Source organism: Diabrotica virgifera, chromosome 3 (genome assembly GCF_917563875.1).
Source record: "Diabrotica virgifera virgifera chromosome 3, PGI_DIABVI_V3a".
Taxonomy (NCBI): domain Eukaryota; kingdom Metazoa; phylum Arthropoda; class Insecta; order Coleoptera; family Chrysomelidae; genus Diabrotica; species Diabrotica virgifera.
Window position 1 is genome coordinate 223,242,072 of NC_065445.1, and position 22,468 is coordinate 223,264,539.

Genomic DNA, 22,468 nt, shown 5'->3' on the forward strand with positions numbered 1-22,468 from the left:
TGGAGGGGGATCCCTTTTTGCGATCACGGGGTCCTTGATGGGTATGTTCATTTGTACTGCGTTAGTATCGGATTGTATCGCCCTTATTTTGTTTGTACCGCCCCCACCCGTCTAGATTGGCCTAGGGGGCCAGCGACATGCTACCCTATACTCTGCACTCTTTGCCTTCTGAACGTCGAAAATAGGCTATTTCGTTTGTACTGCGTTAGTACTGGATTGTATCACTCTTCATTCGTTTGTACTGCCTCCACCCTTTTAAATCTGTCTGGAGGGGCTGGTGACATGCCATCCCCCCTTTCTCGATATGGTGGTCCGGGATGGGTATGTTCGTTTGTACTGCGTTAGTATCGGATTGTATCGCCCTTATTTTGTTTGTACCGTCCCCACCCGTCTAGATTGGCCTGGGGGCCAGTGACATGCTACCCTTCTACATTTAAAACATGGGAGGATTAATGCTAGGAGTAAGGACACAACATTAGCCAAAACTATTATAGTAACACCGCGGGTGTAAAATTTGGTAAATTCGTCAAAAATGTAACGAATTACATTTTGAAACTGAAAAACAGGCTTGCAAGCCACTCTCCATGGGGAATGGAAAGTTACACCCTCAGATGGATCTCGGAGTAGTTCTACGCTACCGATTTGAAAAATGGTACATGTATTTGTTGGAGATATTTTGAACACCATTTTCGATCAGAAATCAGAGAACCGACCTTGCCTTTTCCTACTAGGAAGAAATTTATCCATCAACTCAATAAATTTTACAGTTTTACACACTATCGATATGAAAATCAAAGATCTCATGCGGCGCATTCCGAAATGCACTCTTCGTTGTACAATTTCAACCTCTCTGGATAACTGATTAGCTGAAACATACATACGGCAGAATTCATTGGAATCGAAAATTATTAAAAGTATTTGGAACATTAAATGAAAAATTCCCACAATCAATGTCTTTCCTACCATCTAATACGAGAGACCAGATAACAATAATTGCTGTTGCTATGTTATGGTAATTTGTTTTCTAGAAAGGTTTGTATTGTTCATTTATGACTGCAATGAGATTCAGAATTTTCGTATTCCATTTGCAAAATAAATATAGTGTCAAAACTTGCTTATTATACATTTGACGCACTGTCCGTCAACGTGTTAATTGACTCTACAAATTCAGTGCCAAAACGAGACATTTTAATAGAAAAATATTTGCAAATATATGAAATGCCAAACTGACCTATTAAATAAACAATGACAGTGCAATTTTCAATTTTTTTACTATGGAATTATCGCTGTATAGACCAGGGCGGATCTGTTTTGAAGTGGATGTGAGAGGTGGCATTCCGATTTTTGCAGATAAAATTAGGTGGCAACTTCAGTAATTATAATTGGCTTATGCTCCTTCTCAAATATGTCCGGAACATTAATAAAAACATTCAAATATTTAAAAATTTCGAAAAACATCGATTTTTTTCAACTTTTCAATCGTTTTTAAAACGATTCATTTTGGAACAAAGTCGTAAGGAAATAAAATAAAGATAATTGAATTTTTTATGATATACGACTAAAAAATACACTTAATAGATTTTGCATAATAATTTTGCAATCTAAATTTTTTTAAAAAAGTTAAAAATTTTTATAAACTTTCTGAACAAAAAGTAGACCATTATTTAGAAGTTTGCTAATTTTTTTACATTTAAAGATACGCCCTACCTATCTAATACACTTTACAGAACTTAAGTTGGTTTATTTAATCGGCCTCAGCAATGTTTTAAAGTTATACACAATTTTTTGGCTTATAAACAAATACAGTGAGGACGTTTGAGTTAATTAGTACGAATAAATTCATTTTTCTGTTATTTATCAAATAAACATTTTTTTTCTGTTTTAGGACAACAGTAAAATGTATCTCGAATTAACTAAATTAAACACTTCCTTCTGTTTGTCTCAATTAATTAAAAAAAAATTTTGGCACCCTGTATAAATAATTACGTAATACATAGAGAATTGAATAATCTTTCAGATAAGCTAGCACACGACCCACATTTTCATTTAAAAAAATCATCGATTACGTCATCACACCCAGATGGATGACGTTAGTAGTATGATAGATATCCCAAAAATTATAATTTAAATATAAAAATCGACCTGTTTAGGGATTTATCTCCAGAGTTGCCAATTCTCGAGAAAATGAATTTATTCCAACTCAAACGTCCTCACTATATTTGTTTATAAGCAAAAAATTGTTTATATCCTTAAAACAGTGCTGAGGCCGCTTAAATAATCCGATTTTAATTTTGTTAAGTGTATTGGTTGGTAAAGTACCTCTCGATATGTAAAAAAATTAGCAAACTTCTAACAGGTCTACTTTTTGTTTTTTAAAAAATTTGAACTTTTTCTAAAAAAATTTAGATTGCAAAATTATTATGCAAAATCTATTATGTCGATTTTAATGAAATTTGGTGGACGGATTGAGTATGTTTAAGAATTTTCTAAGTAAAATACGAAGGTTCTAAGTGCAACCAAAGTGGTTGAAAAACATTGAATAAAAAGAGGTTTATTTTGCCCTCTTATTTTGTATTTATTGCTATTTTGCAGAAAGGATCATCATTTAAGATATTTTATACCAGTCGTGTCGTATATCATACAAAATTCAATTATCTTTATTTTATTTCCCTATGACTTTGTTCCAAAATGAATCGTTTTTAAGTTACAAGCAATGAAAGTTGAAAAAAATCGATGTTTTTCGAAATTTTTAAATATTTAAATTTTTTTAATAATGTTCCAAACATATTTGAGAAGGAGCATAAGTCAATTATAATTACTGAAGTTGTCACCTAATTTTATCTGCAAAAATCGGAATGCCACCTCTCACATCCACCTCAAAACAGATCCGCCCTCGTGTATACAGCGATAATTCCATAGTAGAAATCGAAAATTGCAATGTCATTGTTTATTTAATAGGTCAGTTTAGCATTTAATATACTTGCAAATATTTTTCTATAAGAATGTCTCGTTTTGGCACTGAATCTGTAGAGTCAATTAACACGTTGACGGACAGTGCGTCAAATGTATAAGCAAGTTTTTGACACTATATTTATTTTACAAATGAAATACGGAAATTCTGAATTTTATTGCAGTCATAAACGAAAAATACAAACCTTTCTAGAAAACAAATTACCATAACATAGCAGCGGCAATTATTGTTATGTGGTCTCTGACATTAGATGGTAAGAAAGATATTGATTGTGGGAATTTTTCATTTAATGTTCCAAATACTTTTAATAATTTTCGATTCCAATGAATTCTGCCGTATGTATGTTTAGTTAATCAGTTATCCAGAGAGGTTGAAATTGTACAACGAAGAGTGCATTTCGGATTGCACCGCATAAGATCTTTGATTTTCATATCGATAGCGTCTGAAACTGTAAAATTTATTGAGGGGATGGATAAATTTCTTCCTAGTAGGAAAAGACAAGGTCGCTGCTCTGATTTCTGATTGAAAATGGTGTTCAAAATATCTCCAACAAATACATGTACCATTTTTCAAATCGCTACTACTCCGAGATCCATCTGAGGGGGTAAATTTCCATTCCCCATGGAGAGTGGAGAGTGGCTTGCAAGCCTGTTTTTCAGTTTCAAAATTTAATTCGTTTCATTTTTGACGAATTTACCAGATTTTACACCCGCGGTGTTACTATGTGCAAGGTTTGGCTGATTTTGTGTCCTTACTCCTAGCACTAATCCTTCTCTGTTTTAAATGTGGAAGGGTAGGGGTAGTACAAACAAAATAAGGGCGGTACAATTCAGTACTAACGCAGTACAAACGAAATAGCCTATTTTTGACATTCAGATGGCAAAGAATGCATAGTAGAGGGGTAGCATGTCACTGACCCCCCAGGCCAATCTAGACGGGTGGGGGCGGTACAAACAAAATAAGGGCGATACAATCCGATAATAGCGTAGTACAAACGAACATACCCATCCCGGACCCCCATATCGAAAAAGAGTGGTGGCATGTCACCAGCCCCTCCAGGCAGATTTAAAAGGGTGGGGGCAGTACAAACGAATGAAGGGTGATACAATCCAGTACTAACGCAATACAAACGAATGAGCTTTTTTTTGACCCTCAAATCGAAAAAGGGGGGATGGCATGTCACCAGCCCCTCCAGGCAGATTTAAAAGGGTGGAGGCAGTACAAACGAATGAAGGGTGATACAATCCAGTACTAACGCAGTACAAACGAAATAGCCTATTTTCGACATTCAGAAGGCAAAAAGTGCAGAGTAGAGGGTAGCATGTCACTGGCCCCCCCAGGCCAATCTAGACGGGTGGGGGCAGTACAAACAAAATAAGGGCGATACAATCCGATACTAACGCAGTACAAACGAACATACCCATCCCGGACCCCCAGATCGAAAAAGGGGGGATGGCATGTCACCAGCCCCTCCAGGCAGATTTAAAAGGGTGGGGGCAGTACAAACGAATGAAGGGTGATACAATCGAGTACTAACGCAGTACAAACGAAATAGCCTATTTTCGACATTCAGAAGGCAAAAAGTGCAGAGTAGAGGGTAGCATGTCACTGGCCCCCCCAGGCCAATCTAGACGGGTGGGGGCAGTACAAACAAAATAAGGGCGATACAATCCGATACTAACGCAGTACAAACGAACATACCCATCCCGGACCCCCAGATCGAAAAAGGGGGGGATGGCATGTCACCAGCCCCTCCAGGCAGATTTAAAAGGGTGGGGGCAGTACAAACGAATGAAGGGTGATACAATCCAGTACTAACGCAGTACAAACGAAATAGCCTATTTTCGACATTCAGAAGGCAAAAAGTGCAGAGTAGAGGGTAGCATGTCACTGGCCCCCCCAGGCCAATCTAGACGGGTGGGGGCAGTACAAACAAAATAAGGGCGATACAATCCGATACTAACGCAGTACAAACGAACATACCCATCCCGGACCCCCAGATCGAAAAAGGGGGGGATGGCATGTCACCAGCCCCTCCAGGCAGATTTAAAAGGGTGGGGGCAGTACAAACGAATGAAGGGTGATACAATCCAGTACTAACGCAATACAAACGAATGAGCTTTTTTTTGACCCTCAAATCGAAAAAGGGGGGGCTGGTGACATGGACCTCGTTTTTTCGCAGATCGTTACTGGTCTATTTGTAGTTTAGATGTAGATAACTCAGGTGCTATAAAAAAAATGTGTGGATGTTTTACAAAAACCGTTATTAAAAAGTAATATTATGACACATATCCAAATCAATTGAGTAAATATTGTTGAAACAATTACTAAGTTAGAAAAGACAAACATTTTATTAGGCCAAAGTATTGAAATTATCAAATTATTCATTAAATGAAAAAATTAAACACCTTGGGGAAACCAACAAAGTATATAAAAAATTCTGCACAGTGTTCTGCACAGAAAAATGAGGGATAACAAAAAATAATTTAAATAAATAACATTATTAAGGTGGGAAATGTGAAGATAATTTAATTTTATACATAGAACCCTTAATTATACAATATAAGTTTGCTCCTTTAACTTCATGTGTCATGTGGAGTAGAAAAAAGTTTTTCCGTGTATAAAAAATTTTTATCAGATAGACGGCTCAGTTTGTCTGTAGAAAATTTAGAAAATTAATAATGTATAGTTTAATTGTAAAAAGATTATATAGTCGGAAAAATGAAAGAATACCCATGAACGATCACATCAATCACTTATTTTTTATTTGCTATATTTTTCTATAACAAACGTTTGTTATTTATAGAAAAAGACAGCAAATACAAAATAAGTGATTGATGTGATCGTTCATGGGTATCCTTTCACTTTTCCAATTGTAATAAATAATGATGATGCGTTGTAAATTATTAATGAATGATAAAGAAAATTAATATAATGATATTTTTTGTGACTTTAGCATAAAATAAATATTTTTTTATTTAGCTTAAATGCTTCGACAGCTGAGGCCATTGGCATAATACTCTGGGCTAATTAGCAAAATTCATGGAAAAGTTATTTACCAGCAATTTTATTGCTGGAATCGAATTATAAGATCCAATATATTAATAATATCAGTATGCAAAGTCCGCAGACATTGTGCTACTTTTTTTATAAACAAAATGGCGCCGACAAATCGTATTTTTTTCAATTATTGCTCTATAACTCAGAATATTTTAACTTTACAACAAAAACACCCAAATAAAAATTCACCACAATCAAATTATGCATAGAGATCTCTTTTTCACGATTTGCTCCGACGAAAATGTCCCTCGGAAAATACGGGTTTTCATAACAAAAACTCTAATTTTCAAATAAAGTTTTAGGTAAGTAATTATTAATCAATAATTAAATAACTTAGTGACATCAAAGCTCTCTTGGTATAGATTGTAATTCCAGAAGCCGGTGAAAATTAAACGAATATTTTAGCAACAATTCAATTGTTAATTAACAATTTACGATCGCAATAATAACCAAAATAATAATGATACATTGATCAAACTTATAAAGATTATAAAGATGAGATGCTTATTTAATATTTTATCGAAAAAATGTAAATTTTTCTTTTTTTTTGCATAATCTTTAAATTTTGAAAAAAAATATAGTTATAATACGCTGGTCTAATTAGTAAAGTACAAAGAAAGGTTATTTACCAGCAATGTTATTGCTGGAATCGAATTATAAGATCCTATATATTATTAATATAGGTATGCAAACTCCGCAGATAGTGTGCTACTTTTTTTATAAACAAAATGGCGCCGATAAATCGTATTTTTTTCAATTATTGCTCTATAACTCCGAAGATTTTAGCTTTACACCAAAAACACTCAAATAAAAATTCACCCCAATTTAATTCTACATAGAGGCATGTTTTTCCCGATTTGCTCCGACGAAAATTTTCCTCGGAAAATGTGGGTTTCCCAACAAAATCTCGAATTTTCAAATAATTTTTTTGGGCCAGTAATTATTTATCAATAATTATATAGCTTGGTGAAATAAAAGCTTTCTTGGTATAGATTATAAATTCAAAAGCCGGTGAAAATGAAACGAATATTTTAGCAACAATTCAATTGTAAATTAACAATTTACAGTCGCAATAACAACCAAAATAATCATGAGACATTGATCAAACTTAGAAAGATTATAAAGGTGTGTTGCCTATTTAATATTTTGTCAACAAAATATAAATTTTTTCATTTTTTTGCATAATCTTTAAATGTTTAAAAAAAATTTATAAACAAATTAACATTTCTCAGAAATTGTTTATTATATTCTAATTTTAAAAATACTTAAAATGCGTATTTCATAGGTCTTGAAAATGAATGCTTTAAAAAATTTTTGCAACCATTTGCAAAAAAGTTATGAAACAGAAAAGTAAATATACGATTGCTCCGTTGTTTATAATTTGTTTTAATTGTTTCAAAGCTTAAATGTGAGTCTATGGTACAAACTAATTACTCACAAAGAATGTCAAAAATTAGTGCAATGGTTATATTTTAATCAAAGATTAAAATTACTTTTTTTTGTAATTTTTAGCGCAAAAGTAGGCCTGATACAGAGTCGGAGCTAAAATGTTCACTCGAAGCGACTGACACGCAGCATACATTATTTATTAAAAGTGTACGTTGCGCGGCCGGTCGTCGCTCCGAGTGAAAATTTTAGCTACAGTACTGTATTAGTCTACTTTCACGCGTGTAAATTACAAAAAAATATATTTATAAACGTTAATTAAAATATAACCATTAAACCGATAATCGATATTTTTTTGTAAATAATTAGCTTGTACTTTAAACTCACTTCTACGCTTTGAAAGAATTTAAAAAAATATATAAACACCGTAGTAGTCGTATGTTTATTTTGCTATTTCATAACTTTTTTGCAAATGGTTACAAAGAAGTTTTAAAGCATTAATTTTCAAGATATTTTAAATGCGCATTTTAGCTATTTTTTAAAATTATAATATAATAAAAACTTTCTGAGAAACATTAATTTGTTTATAACTATTTTTTTAAACATCTAAAGATTTTGAAAAAAAAAATAAAAAAATAATATTTTGTCGACAAAATGTTAAATAGGCATCTCATCTTTATTGGGACCGTGCAAGTTCGGCAAAGCGACCCCTATTTCTTCGCTCTGTACTTTTATTCGCACTTTTAATTATATTGGCCAATTATATTAGTCCTGGTTACTGGATAATTGTCAAGGCCATAGTCCAAAAAAATAGTAAGAAGAAAAAATAAGATTCAGGTTATGTTATGAAAACGTGAACAATTGTATGTAGTAAATAAAATTAGTTATTAAAATGCAGTACTGCACTCAAAATACAATTAATTAAATTTACCTTTATATAATAATTGCATATCATATCAATATTGTGGAGCAATATATAATTTTTCTGCTTCACTGACAGAAGGTATGAAATATACGTCAATTTGACAATTTCAATTGAAAATATGAATTATTTAAGATAGTTTCAATATTTCTGCGCGACTCGCGCACGGTCGTTTCTCGTTTCCTTTCCAAGTACTTGCACACCGCGAATAATATTTCAAAGTTTGATCAGTGTATTATAATTATTTTGGTTATTATTGTGACCGTAAATTATTAATTAAAAATTGAATTGTTGCTAAAATATTAGTTTAATTTTCACCAGCTTCTGGAACTATAATCTAAACCAAAAAGGCTTTTAAGTCACCAAATTATTTATTTATTATATATTATATTATATATACTTATCTAAAACTTTCTTTGAAAATTAAAGATTTTGTTGGGAAAACCAGCATTTTCCTAGGAAAATTTTCGTCGGAGCAGATTGAGAAAAACACGTCTCTATGCAGAATTTAATCACGGTTAATTTTTATTTGGGTGTTTTTGTTGTAAAGTTAAAATCTTCGGCGTTATAGAGCAATAATTGAAAAAAACACGATTTTCGGGCGCCATTTTTTTTATAAAAAAAGTAGCACACTATCTGCGGACTTTGTATACCTATATTATTAATATATAGGATCATAAGATTCGATTCCAGCAATAAAATTGGTGGTAAATAACTTTTCCCAAAAATGGCCTATTCTCCGAAAATCAGCCCAGGCTATAAAATAAATAATTAATTACCTTCAAAACAAGGATTACTGCGGTTTATCTTAATACGCATTAAATACATAAAAGCATATTTTAGTGCATATTTCAACTGTTTTTTGTGCATATTTGCATGCATATTGTAGGGTTTTTTAAGTGGATATTTCCCGAGCTCTATTGATAACAAACCTAACTGAATGTCAGAAGTAATATCGCTCTCAGAACATCTTCAGGGTCATTCTAAAATAAGCCAAAAGTCGCTCTTGTTATTACAGTAATACCAAAAGTATCGACTAGACCTGAGGCTGATGTTTAATAAAAAATTATAATGGTGTAGACTTACTTCGTCAAAAAATAGGATCCAGTAGGGTGCATCGAAAAAATAAAAGTTGGAAATGGTATATCTCAGGGGTGGGCAAACTTTTTTTAGTAAAGGCCACAAATTTTTGAGGTCTATTACCGAGGGCCGCAATATTTATTACCTTAACATGTTCGAATTTTTAACTTTTTACTAATTTGGAGGGGGAAGGGGTTTGAAATCAACATTTCAAGCACATTGTTGTGATTTTTGTAAACTATGGTATAATTATTTTATTTTTAATTTAAATAAAATATTCAGTACAATTAAAAAATATTAAAAAAAAAATTTCAAGGCCAAATATTGAAAAATAAGTCACCGGTGGGAAATTTTTACAGACGCCTCAAAAAATGGATTTTGCAGTAGATATCAGAACTCTTCATTTGATCATTGCAAACGAAACAAACAATTTTAAAATATGTTATTAGCATATGAGTCCTTTTCTCTATATCCAACAACTTATAGAGAAAAGGACGAGCGTAAATGAAGAAACTCACATTGCCTTCATAGACTTGGAAAAGGCATATGACTCCGTCCCTAGAAACAAGTTGTGGCATGCCCTTGTTGAAATGAAAGTTAGTCCGGCTATTATACATATTATCAAATCATTGTACAGCGATAATGTGGGATATGTCAAGATTGGCACACAACTATCTGAAGGAATAAAAATAGAAAAAGGACTGAAGCAAGGGTGTAGCTTATCACCGTTGCTATTTAACATATACTTGGAAGTCGCTTTAAAAGAATGGAAAAGAAGTTGTGGACTAATGGGAATCATGATCGGAGATGACTGCCTGTTTAACATCCACTTTGCTGACGATCAAGCAGTACTGGCACAAGATTCGTATGACAGGGAATTCATGTTAACCCGCCTGTATTCAACCTACAAAAAATGGAGATTAAATATAAATATAGAAAAAACAGAATATCTAGTCGTGAATTCTGACGCCCACTTTGAAATCCTAATAACAGAGAACACATCAATTAAACAGGTTGAAGAATTCAAATATCTGGGAGCTGTAATAAACAGAGAAGGCCTAGGCAACAAAGAAATTCAAAGGCGAGTTGAACAAAGTAGGAAGGTAGTAGGTTGCTTGAATTCCGTGTGGTGGGATAAAAATATATCCAGAACTACAAAATTAAGAATAGGGAAGACATTTGTGGAATCGGTACTCATGTATGGAAGCGAAGTCTGGACATTAACAGCGGAGTCCAGAAGAAGGATCAATGCTGTGGAAATGGACTACATACGTAGAAGTGCTGGAATCTCCCGATTGGACAGAATACGTAACGAAGAAATAAGAAGAAGGATGCAGGCACACGATACAGCGGTAGACAGGCTCGAGAGAAGAAGCCTAAAATGGTTCGGTCACTTACTTAGAATGGACGACCAACGATGGCCAAAGAAACTCCTGAAATGGAAACCCCTAGGTAGGAAGAAAAGGGGAAGACCAAGACTATCCTGGAATGACACGATAAGGAAGGCCATGGAACACCGAGATTTGGAAGAGAAAGATGCCCAGGATAGAAGTAGATGGCGGTTAGGTGTGGGGATGCGGCGTCAGCCGATATGACACCCCGTATATATATATTAGCATATGAGTTTCTTGAGGTAACGCTGTCGAGTTTTTTAGTTTGAACTATTTTTTAATTTTTGACATCACTCAGAAGTCAAAATAACGAAATTGTTTGTAAGAAAGGGTGAAAATCAACATGTTCATTATTGTTAAACCAAAAATAAGCATACAATAAAAAGTATCCTGACAACGTTACCTCACGAAATGTCTAAAGAAAATCTATGATAAGTTTACGGTGGATCTGTCAAGTAGTTTTTGAGTTATTCACCGCCTTTGAAAAACGCAGTTTTGACAAAAACGCGTTTAAAGTTTTGACAACATTTATTTTCAATTTCTTTTTCGTTTGTCAAATCGTGATGCACATCGAAATATGTTTTTGAATTGCGGAGTAATTTACAAAAGAGAAGGGAACAGCTGTTAAACGTTTCTCACTACTGTCAAGCTGCTGCAAAGTTAGTCGAAGATATGGATATTAAAGATGCTGTATTTCTGGTAATTTTACTCCGGTCAAACTCATATTTTCATAAAGTATTCTTGAAGTTATGTCTTTTTCTTCTTGTAGTTCCTTTTTCTATCGGAGGTTGGCTATCATCACAGATATCCGTACCTTCTTGGCGGCTTCTCTGAAAACTTACTCTTAACTTTCTCAGCCCGGAAATTCTTCTTCTATCTATGGATCTTTTACCCTGCATTATGAACCTCAATATGTTATATTTAGCACCTCTGGTAGTATGGCCCAAATATTCCAGCTTTCTTGTTTTGATATTCTTTATCACCTCTCTAGCCTTTTGTAGCCTTCTTAACACTTCTGCATTTGTTACTCGTTGGATCCATGGTATTTTCAAGATCCTTCTATAGCACCACATCTCAAATGTTTCCAACTTCTTTATATTGTATACTTTTAGTGTCCAGCTCATACAACAAAGTCAAGAACACGTAGCATCTTAAGGCTCTTATCCTCAGCTCCAGAGGAAGGTCTCGATTAACAAAAATTTTTTTCATTTTTATAAATGCTTTTATATAATACATATAAGTTTGAATAAACCACATTTTAAGTTTGAAATTAGGTAAATTTATTTGATGTTTCGATTTCCACTTCGGAAATCGTTATCAAAATACAAAACATTAATAAGTTAGTATTTATTTAATTAGTTTAATTTATTAATGTTTTGTATTGAATTCGATTAAATTTTTTTCCGCGGGCCGCAAAAAAATGTCTAAAGGGCCGCATGCGGCCCACGGACCCCTGGTATATCTAATAGCGTGAAAAAGTTGCTAGTGTTATTTTTTAGCATATGTATTAGTATTATTAATTTTTTTTCTGAACGAATTTTCTGCCTCCCTAACTACCTTAAATTTGAAATATCTGATTTTTATGGAAATTTTAATTTATTTTATTTGGAATAAAATATGGGCTAACTCGATCTAAGAGCAATTAAAGAAAACTTAAAATGTTGTCAAGTACAAATTTAAACGATATTTAAAGTTTTATTTGTTTTTTCAGTCTCCCCAACCCCTTTGAAATTTCCCGCTTTGTGAGTCCGTGCGTGTAATTTTCGTTTGTTTGGTGGGGTGTCTTACTTTATTATTAATGTTGTTCGTACATTAAAGATTTTTTTCTTCAAACGTCAAATAATGATGACATTACTTATCTAACTTGATCCTGTCAAAGTTTGATGTCTCCGCCGGCAGCAGTTTTTTTTCCCATTTCTTTACGGCGGAGGGAAAAATGTTGTCATGGCAACAATATGAAACATGTCACAAAGCAACAATACAAATGTCATTAACAACAATTAAACATCATTTTTATTTATAGTAATATTAAAAGTACAATTAGTTAATGAGGCATTTTCAAAATTGAAACCGTGCAAAAATGTTCCCGACTCTTGAGACGCATTGGTAATTGTTGATGATACTGATGGTCGAGCACAACTTTCAGCAATCATTCCCGATGTTGGCGAATCATGAGGGTTTAAAATTTTTTGAGCATTATCGTTCTTATTTCTTATTGAATCCTCTATATATCCTTCGGCAACCGTGCTTGATTTCCAGCCCCCATGTCGTTTGAGGCATTCTAGGTTTCCGCCTCCATCAATTAAAAGTGTTGCTGAAGTTCGTCGTAATAATAATTGCAAACAACTGTCAAACAACTGTAACCAGGGAGACGCAAATCCCACCGACGACTTAATTATTTTAATTTCTAACATCTAGACGACTTTGATAGTTGTCACAGTTAATTTCGAGTAAAAATAGCGTATGAATTGTACTATTTATGGTTGAAAATTGCTACGTTTGAAGAAAAAATAGTATACTTTATTCGGCAAAGAAGCGACTTTTCTTGACTTGCCCTCTATTACGCGCCTCACTTCGTTCGGCGCGTAATATCGGGCGCGTCAAGAACTTCTCCGCCTCATAAAGTAATATACTATTAAAATAGATAAATAGATGAATCAGGGCCGTTGCAAGATGTGCTGTGGACGGCACCATTTTTGGGCAACCATCAAATTTAATATACCTGCGAATGTTTTACCGAAATATAAAAAAGTGATGAAGTTTTGTGGTTGGAAGAGGATAAAAAACTCACTAAGAAAGGGCCAGAATTTTCCGGTATCGTCAAACAGATTGCAATTGCAATTGGAGTAAATATGGAAAAAAGGCTTCGATTCCAATAATTTAACATACAAGAATGATTCAGCTTTTAAAAGCCTATCATGACAAATATATGAAACTTATGAAACAATGAACAGGCAAAACTTATGAACAGGCAAAACAGTGAATTTTACAAAAATAAAATTCAATGCTTTAAGGACAAAAGTAAAACTACACGGTTCGATCTTGCACGTGAGACTCTGATGAATTTGTCTTTGTAGCAAATCTTCTATAAAATTTTTTATTCAAACGACTACTTTGAGTTAAGCTTCTAGAAACATATCACCTTACAGAACCACCCATATTCTCTAGATTTTCGAGTGACAATCTGCGAGATTTTATTAAGAATCCTAACTTAGACCCTTTTAACATTGAGATTGAGAAATATAACTGCCACAAAAAATGTGTAGAACGATGTGTCAAGCTTGGGACACAAGCTTCTGAAGGTTGCGTCCCAAAGTCCCAACTGTTGCGCGCTCTGAAGACCGACAGCAGCGTACGTCGACGGTGTGCGCTGGAATCAACTCAGATTTGATTTGGACGCAAACGTTCAGCTGAACTCACAGTGTACAACATGGTGGTAAGCTAATTTTAATCAAATAAAAATAAGTTTACATGATTTGGCATATTTTTAATTGCACAAAGTAAATGAAAAAAGTTATTTTTATCAAATTGATAGTATAAGTATTTAGTTGGTATTTAGATTAATTGGTATTATTACTATGTATTATTTATTAAACTGAAGCATGCATTATAATAAAACAACGTTGGTACAAAATAAAGTGTATCGTTATTATTCAACACGTGACACAATTTAGTCTTGCCATTCTACAGATCCCTGATCACTATTAAAGTATGCTTTGAATATCTCATTTTTTTAAATTCTATTTTCGTATTTTTAGATATGTACAAATGTAAATAGTTCTCTGTAAATTGACCTGTTTCAGGTCAATACTTTGGGTAAATATTCAAAGAGAAAAGCAAGTTGCCTTTAACAAAAGGTACCTACAATAAACCTTTCAATAGTGCCTTTCAACGACACCATATGCTTCAACGGTACCAAAAATCTATTTCTATTACTATCTACATTAGGCGATTTATTACTCCTGGCTCTATGAGCCAGAAATATACACTTGCTAGGTCCTTTTTCTTCGAAACCATTTTTGTCAATGTAATGGTAATATAAAATAAAAATGTTCAATAACTTTCACACAAGAGAAATCTCTGAAATTTTAGTCTGACAAGGAGTCTACTAACCGAAAAAAAGTCAATGTCTAAAAACAGAGATCTCTCATTATGAGTGAATTAAAAGTGGGACGAGAGGGACGAACCGCTTTGATTGAAAAACTTATTAAAAAGTCGGAAACATGTGATTTTTATATACACCTGTTTTTTGAAAGTGTTCAAAATACCCTAAATAGATACACCTAGGAAATTTCCTAGGATTGAAAAGGCAAGAATAAAAGTTGAAGTGATGAATATTATTTCGCGATATGAAATTGATCTGGCTGAAAATGAACTAAATAGGTACATGAATTGTTTTCGCTTGTGGCGAAAATTCTTTGGATACCAATATAGGATATCAGAGCGTGTATGCGTTTGTATTTTCGCCAGAATCAATTAATAGCAATGTACAAATGTAAGATATATTTATGATATACTTTACATTTTTAAGAAGTTTTCTTTTTTGTCCTTAACTGTGTTTTTATTTTTTCTCTAAATAAAAAAAGCTTACTTCAAAGTTATGCTTAATTTTTCTTCTGCAGAAATCGGATGTTGTCTTCTGTTGTAGGGTTTTTTAGTAATATCATCTTATAAATTGGAATACATTTTCAAATAAATCCCTGGAAAATCTAAAATATTCTCGAAATCTTTCCTCGTCCTGAAACAATCTCCTTGCGACTGCTAATTTAAATGCACCTTCTGTATTACGATTACGACATGAAAAATTTCGTTTGCATTTTTATTTCTTTTATTTAAATTTAATAATATCACCTCTTCTTCCTATTCCTCTTCTTAGGCAGGCCGCACATCAAAGAAACATGAAACGTAAATTACGTTTCATGGAAATAAACCACTGCTAAACAAATATACGTCCGGCCATTTATGAGACTCTCCGAAAATAAAAATGTGTCATGAACATGAATCACACCCGTTTCATTGATAGGCGGACTTTGAGATTTGTTTAGCAGTGTTTTCTTTTCATGAAACATGTTTTTCGGTTTATGTTTCATGTTTTTCGTTTCATGTTTCTTTGGTGTGCGGCTTGCCTTAGAGTAATAAAATTATTGCCTAGATTTTGTCAGAATTCATTTTTCTACGTACACCCTTCGTGAGAACAAACGTCAAACTCAAACTATTTTGAGAGCGACAGAATATTCTAAAGAACCGACTCACTTAAATCTGCCGTGCGTTGAGTACAACAGATTCTGCTGTACGCGTATGCCGTGCGTCGCTCACTGTTCTAATAAACTGTGGCTTTAGTATCACCAGATTGTTGAGCCAGTGCGCTTCATCTGAGATATTCTCTCATCATGCGACCACCGGCGCCATCAACTGTGTATAAAATAGTTGTTTATAAAACAGTTCCTGAAATATGCTTTTTACGAACGCACGCGATGTTTAGAGCACGAGCGACAGCGGGGCGAGTGGTATACATCGCGTAAGTTCGCAAAAAATACTTCACGCACAGTTTATCACAGCACAGTATTTCTCACTTGAATGAACTGATGGAAACCTCACCGCTAGAATCTGAACTAAATCAATTTGTCCTTTGGAGAAGAACGCACTTCAATCTCTGCTTTAAGTTATAGATAAACCGTTCATTCAGTTGCAATTTTTTTTTTGTTTAAATTTTAAATGATTTATATTTTTTTTGCTTTTAAAATTTTAATCATTAATTATGTGTGAAAGTAAAGTAACATATATTGTTTGTTTTTACCATCCTTATAGTTGCTTTTCCTTTCAGACAAGTCACCACTCACACCAAAGAACTATGGACAAACGCTGTTCAAAAAGTATCAAACGAAAGAAAAAGGAGGCCCCACTTTTCATCCATAGCTTTTTCGGTTATAGATTCCCATAAACAAATTAAGAAGGACGTGTCGTTTACACCACCAAATTCTCCTAGACATGCTGGAATTCTAAAACATGTAAGTACTACATAAATACGTTTTAAAATAAATTCAATCTAAACAGATCTCGTGTTTAACATTTAAGTAGATAATTAGTCCAGAGAAATAAGATCTTTCTCGTGACACATCCCCCTCCAGGCCGAAACCACATTTTTTGAGTAGTATAGACATCTATATTAACCTTCGGATGACCAATCGGGGGAAATTGTGACCCCAGCGTATGTTTTTCTTTAATAAATTCAAAAGTATATTCAATTTTTAACTCATTATTTTTTTTATTTGACTTTAATGTCATTCTAGATATCCTCACAGTTTGAAATAAAAAAAATCCCTATATTTTACGAATAAAAAATATATTCTGAAGTTGATGTTTAGTAAAATTCCGTCTATTATGTGTAAATCCAAGAAGTTTTACGCTAATGACGTCGACTTTGCAAAGTAACAAAACACTTACTCAACGTACACATTACACATGACACTAATACTCATGTTGTGACTGGCTGAATGACATAAAGTCCATGCCATAAAAAAAAAACTTCATTTTTTTGTTAATTGTCATTTTTGACATTTTTGACCTGGGGTCATTTTCCCCCCCTTGGTCATCCGTGTAACAAAAAAAGGTTGGTCATCGGAAGGTTAATAACCTTTTTCTATTCTCATACTATAATATATTAATTATGATGTCACTACCTGTATCATAATGAACTTCATTATCATACAGATTTTCATTAAGATACAGATTTTTACCAATAGAATCGCGATATGGCATTCGCGATAAAGGTGGTACACGCGCAATGACCAATGGTGAGTCAAAGACATACGCTCTGACAGTTCTTAATATGTAAACAAACCGTCAAACTGACAAACTACTGAATTTATTTGTGTTACAAAATTAATAAATTTGAATATATTTTTTGTTGTGAATGATCATAGAAAAAATAGTGTATACAACTTGCATTTAATTATCATTACGCTTCATAATGACCATCATTAAATGCTCGTTGCATAATATACAATTTTCTATTCTCATACTATATTATATCAATTATGATGTCACTACCTGTATCATAATGAACTTCGTTATGATACAGATTTTCATTAAGATACAGATTTTTAACCAATAGAATCGCGCTATGGCATTCGCGATAAAGGTGGTATACGCGCAGTGACCAATGACGAGTCAAAGACATACGCTTTGACAGTTCTCAATATGTAAACAAACCGTCAAACTGACAAACTAGTGAATTTATTTGTGTTACAAAATTAATAAATTTGAATATATTTTTTGTTGTGAATGATCATAGAAAAAATAGTGTATCCAACTTGCATTTAATTATCATTATGAAGCTCGTACTCTATACGAAACTCGCCGCATACGGCTCGTTTCGTAACCCTCATATTCGCTTCATAATTACGATCTTTAAATGCTCGTTGCATAATATACTAATTTTCTATTCTCATACTATAATATATCAATTATGATGTCACTACCTGTATTATAATGAACTTCGTTATGATACAGATTTTTAACCAATAGAATCGCGATATGGCATTCGCGATAAAGGTGGTACACGCGCAGTGACCAATGGCGAGTCAAATACATACGCTTTGACAGTTCTCAATATGTAAACAAACTGTCAAACTGACAAACTACAGAATTTATTTGTGGTACAAAATTAATAAATTTGAATATATTTTTGTTGTTGTGAATGATCATAGAAAAAATAGTGTATACAATTTGCATTTAATTATCATTATGAAGTTCGTACTCTATACGAAACTCGCCGCATACGGCGAGTTGCATAATATCATTACATGCTCGTTGCATAATATATTAATATGTTTCCTGCGGCCGATTTTGATGATATACATATACTCCATCTAATTTACTTACCGTTGCACGTCATCCGCGTCATAGCCATTGACGTCACATGATACCAACACGAAATATTTAGGCGGTAGGTGTGTTCTTTTTTAGAATTACTTTGCCGAGTACACTGGCATTAGAGCCACTAGACATATTTTATTATATACGCGTAGAAATAAGATTTAAAGATTTCTACTAATGTTAACTTAAAGAAATACACAATAATATGTTTTATTTAATTTGTATAAATGGATTATAAAACGTTTGTATGAAGTACATTTGTTCGGAATACACTGTAACTATAATCGAACGAAGGTGCTATTTTAGCATAAATTGGTAACATTTATTTGACAGTTGCGGTGATGACAATTCATATTTGTTTATATTCTTTACTATAAGTATTTGTTCCATTATATTTACTGTTTTTATTATGTACTTTAATGTAAGATTATAACTTAATCCTTGTTTTCTATTTCTAAAGTTTTTATTTATTTACATTGAATATTAATTTGTCTTGCTGTATAATCCACTTCCGCAAAAATTTTGTGACGAATTTGATTTAAAATGAATTCAAGAATTTTTTGTAATTGGGCAACAATGTCAACTTAGATCTCTAACGTAGATAATGACGTGCAACGATAAGTAAATTAGACGGACTGTAGTTATAAACAAATTAAAATCAAAAGACAGTAAATTTTCGCTTTTTTCGTCTATTACTGAAAAGTGAAGCATTCTAAACAAATTTGAGAATAAGAAACTCATAAATCATATAAAAAACTTCAATATGGCGTTCGCTGAATATGTCTGTCCTTATTTGTTGCTTAGAAAATTGCAAAATAAATAATAAATTTTGAGATTATATAAATATTCATAACTTATATGTAAAAATTAAGTTAGAAGCTTCTTATTATACATAATGCCGAGACTTCTTGTGCTTAAATTATATTTTAAATTTCAAAGCAATTGGTCCAATAATTTAAAAGTTATTTAATTTGCTTTTCCCAAATTCATTTTTTTGCAACGTTATAAGTCATAAAATTATGAGGTTACAGTAATACGTCGGACAGTTTATGAAAGAAGAACATTTATACTATCAACTTGATTAAAAAATTATGACAAAAAGTAATTTTAAACAGTGTAAAATTATTTTGCAAAGACATGTCGATTTTTGCTTACTTAAAAACAATTAGAATAACTTTTTAACCGTTACCCGTAGAAAAATTATTTTTCTATATTATAGAAAAACTGAATTTTTAAACACATTTAGAAGGAAAAACAATTGTCCTAGGACAATTAGGGACGAAGTTAGCCCCCCCCCCTTTTTTTAATTCACATGTTCTTGTAAAATAATTTTGCAATATTTAGAATCATTTGTTGTCATTTTTTTTAAATCAAATTAATAGTGAAAATCTTCTTCTTTCATAAGCTATGCAAAGTATTACTGTAAGTTCATCACTTTCTGACTTATATTGTAGCAAAAAAATTATTTGGGATTAACAAATTAAATAACTTTTAAACTATTTGACCAATTGCTTTGAAATTTACGGTATGATTTAAGCACCAGAAGTCTCAGCATTCTGTGTAATAAGAAGGTTCTATGTTAATTTTTTACATCAGTTATAAATATTTATATAAACTCAAAATTTATTATTTATTTTGCAATTTTCTAAGCAAACAATAAGGATAGACATATTCAGCGAACGTCATATTGAAGTTTTTTATACGATTTATGAGTTTCTTTCTCTCAAATTTGTTTGAAATCCTTAACTTTTTGGTAATAGACGAAAAAAGCGAAAATTTATCGTTTTTTGATCTTCATTTGTTTGTAACTATGTATATCATCAAAATCGGTTGCAGGAAACATATAGCTTATTATTATAGATGTCCATACTACTCAAAAAATTTGGTGTCGGCCTGGAGGGGGTTGTATCACCAACAGGATATTTTTTTTCCTTATTTCTCTGAACTAAAGGTCCGAGCGATGTCAATTTGAAAGCAGTGCTTTTCGTTGTTGCTTCAATAAATGAATCGTACCTCATGGTCTCGAGTAACTCTTGTAGTCTGTTACATTTTTCATTTTATTTTGTTTAGTATCTTTATCTGCTCCGTATAAAGTTATGGCACAGTATCTCCCAGCTTCTAGAATCTCTGCTAGTTCGCTGGTGGTACAGAAGGATACGTTCGCTCGCTGTCTTAAAAACTATATCCTGTTTTTTGAAGCTACTTCGTAGTTATTTTGACCAAAAATTTTGCACCCCCGAGAAGGGGTGTGAACTATTTCTTAGATAAAAGTAGCATAGAGTATACAGTAAACAGTACCTTTCTTGAACTATTCCCTACTGACTGTGAAATTATCAGTAGTAATTGCACAAGAGCTCTGAAATTATTGAATTTTTCCCGAGTGACACTTTGACAGTTTTAATTTCACGAGCCGAAGGCGAGTGAAATTATGTCAAAGTGTCACGAGAGCAAAAATTCTATATTAATTTCAGAGATCCTGTGCAATTTGTTGCGATTGTTTCATGAATAAAACTGTTCAAAACCAAAATTTAATTGTAATTTATTTATGTAAGTACAAAGTACCATTAAACACACAGTTTTTATAAATATAATATGACGATTGAAAGTCATCACTTTTATAATTTTTAAAACATTGTCATTAATGTCACTGAATGTATTTTTTCGTGGCAACGAAGGGCATCTGACGTAATATGCTTAACGACGGGAGATTATCAAAAATTATCACCTTAATTTGCAAGTAAATTGATGTAGTAGGATGAAATTCGGAGTGTCCAATAACAAATATTCAGAATTCATATCCGATATTGAACAGAATAATTATATCACCCAGTAGATCGCACGAATTTATTTGTTGTTATATTCACACATGTGAATTATTAGTTTAGATACAAATTGGTCAATTATCAACAATATAATTTGGAAATGATACGAAAGTGCTGACGAAAGTAGAATTATTTACCTTGATTAGATATACAAATCACGCGGGCATCGTGTCACCGATGACCCAATTTAAGATTCTATAAAACTAACAAATCTCGCCTAGAGAGAGAGTCTTCATTAGTCTTCAACTAAACGCGTTCCGGTAACGAGTCAGTGTTCAACAGTTCCCCCGGGGTACAAAAACCCTAGTGTCGGTTCTATCAATAAATACATTTATCGCTATTTGGTGTTTCCATTATACACGGAGCCAAATACTCTTAATGACTGCACTAATGGAACTTGTTTTGCCGATAGAGTAGTTTTGCCAACATTTCTTGCCCTGAAAAGTAACCTCTTTCCACATCCCGACCTCAGATCGCCCGTAAAATTACTTTTTGTTTAATTTTTGTTATATTTTCTATTTTTTCTAAAGGGTTTCATCCTATTTTTTTTTTCAATTCGTACCATTTTCAGAGGCTTAGGCCCTGGTCTTTTTGCCTAATATACTTTGAACACTATTATTTCTGTTGGTCCATGTACAAAATTCATACTGCTGGATAATCATCAACGACTAGGACAACAATAAGTAAAAGAAAAAAATTTTTTGGAGAAAAAGTGACGGAAACGACCCTTTTTCTAACATTTTGTCATGTATCTCGAAAACTATTAGTTTTAGGAACTTTCTGTATAAAAAATCAAATGCATGTTTTTAGAAAGGATTATTATTTTAAAAACTTTTGGCTACATGTAAACTTTGTGAATAAATTGACTGGAGACTTCGTTGAAACGTTTTTTGCGGATAGCTTTATTTCGTTTTAGGAATCATTCACAGCCGATTTTTTATCGCAGTAGGGCGCCGCT

General features: G+C 32.8%; 1 protein-coding gene across 2 annotated transcripts in view; it reads left to right on the plus strand.

The window, feature by feature from the left end:
* The window catches only part of LOC126881536 (adenylate cyclase type 8), a 1,218,021-nt gene that overhangs the window by 659,052 nt on the left and 536,501 nt on the right, over nucleotides 1-22,468 (plus strand). For both annotated transcript variants that reach the window (XM_050645865.1, XM_050645866.1), the window contains exon 3: nucleotides 16,635-16,818. In XM_050645865.1, the coding sequence (XP_050501822.1) occupies nucleotides 16,635-16,818 (184 nt within the window). The remainder of the gene's footprint in view (nucleotides 1-16,634; nucleotides 16,819-22,468) is intronic.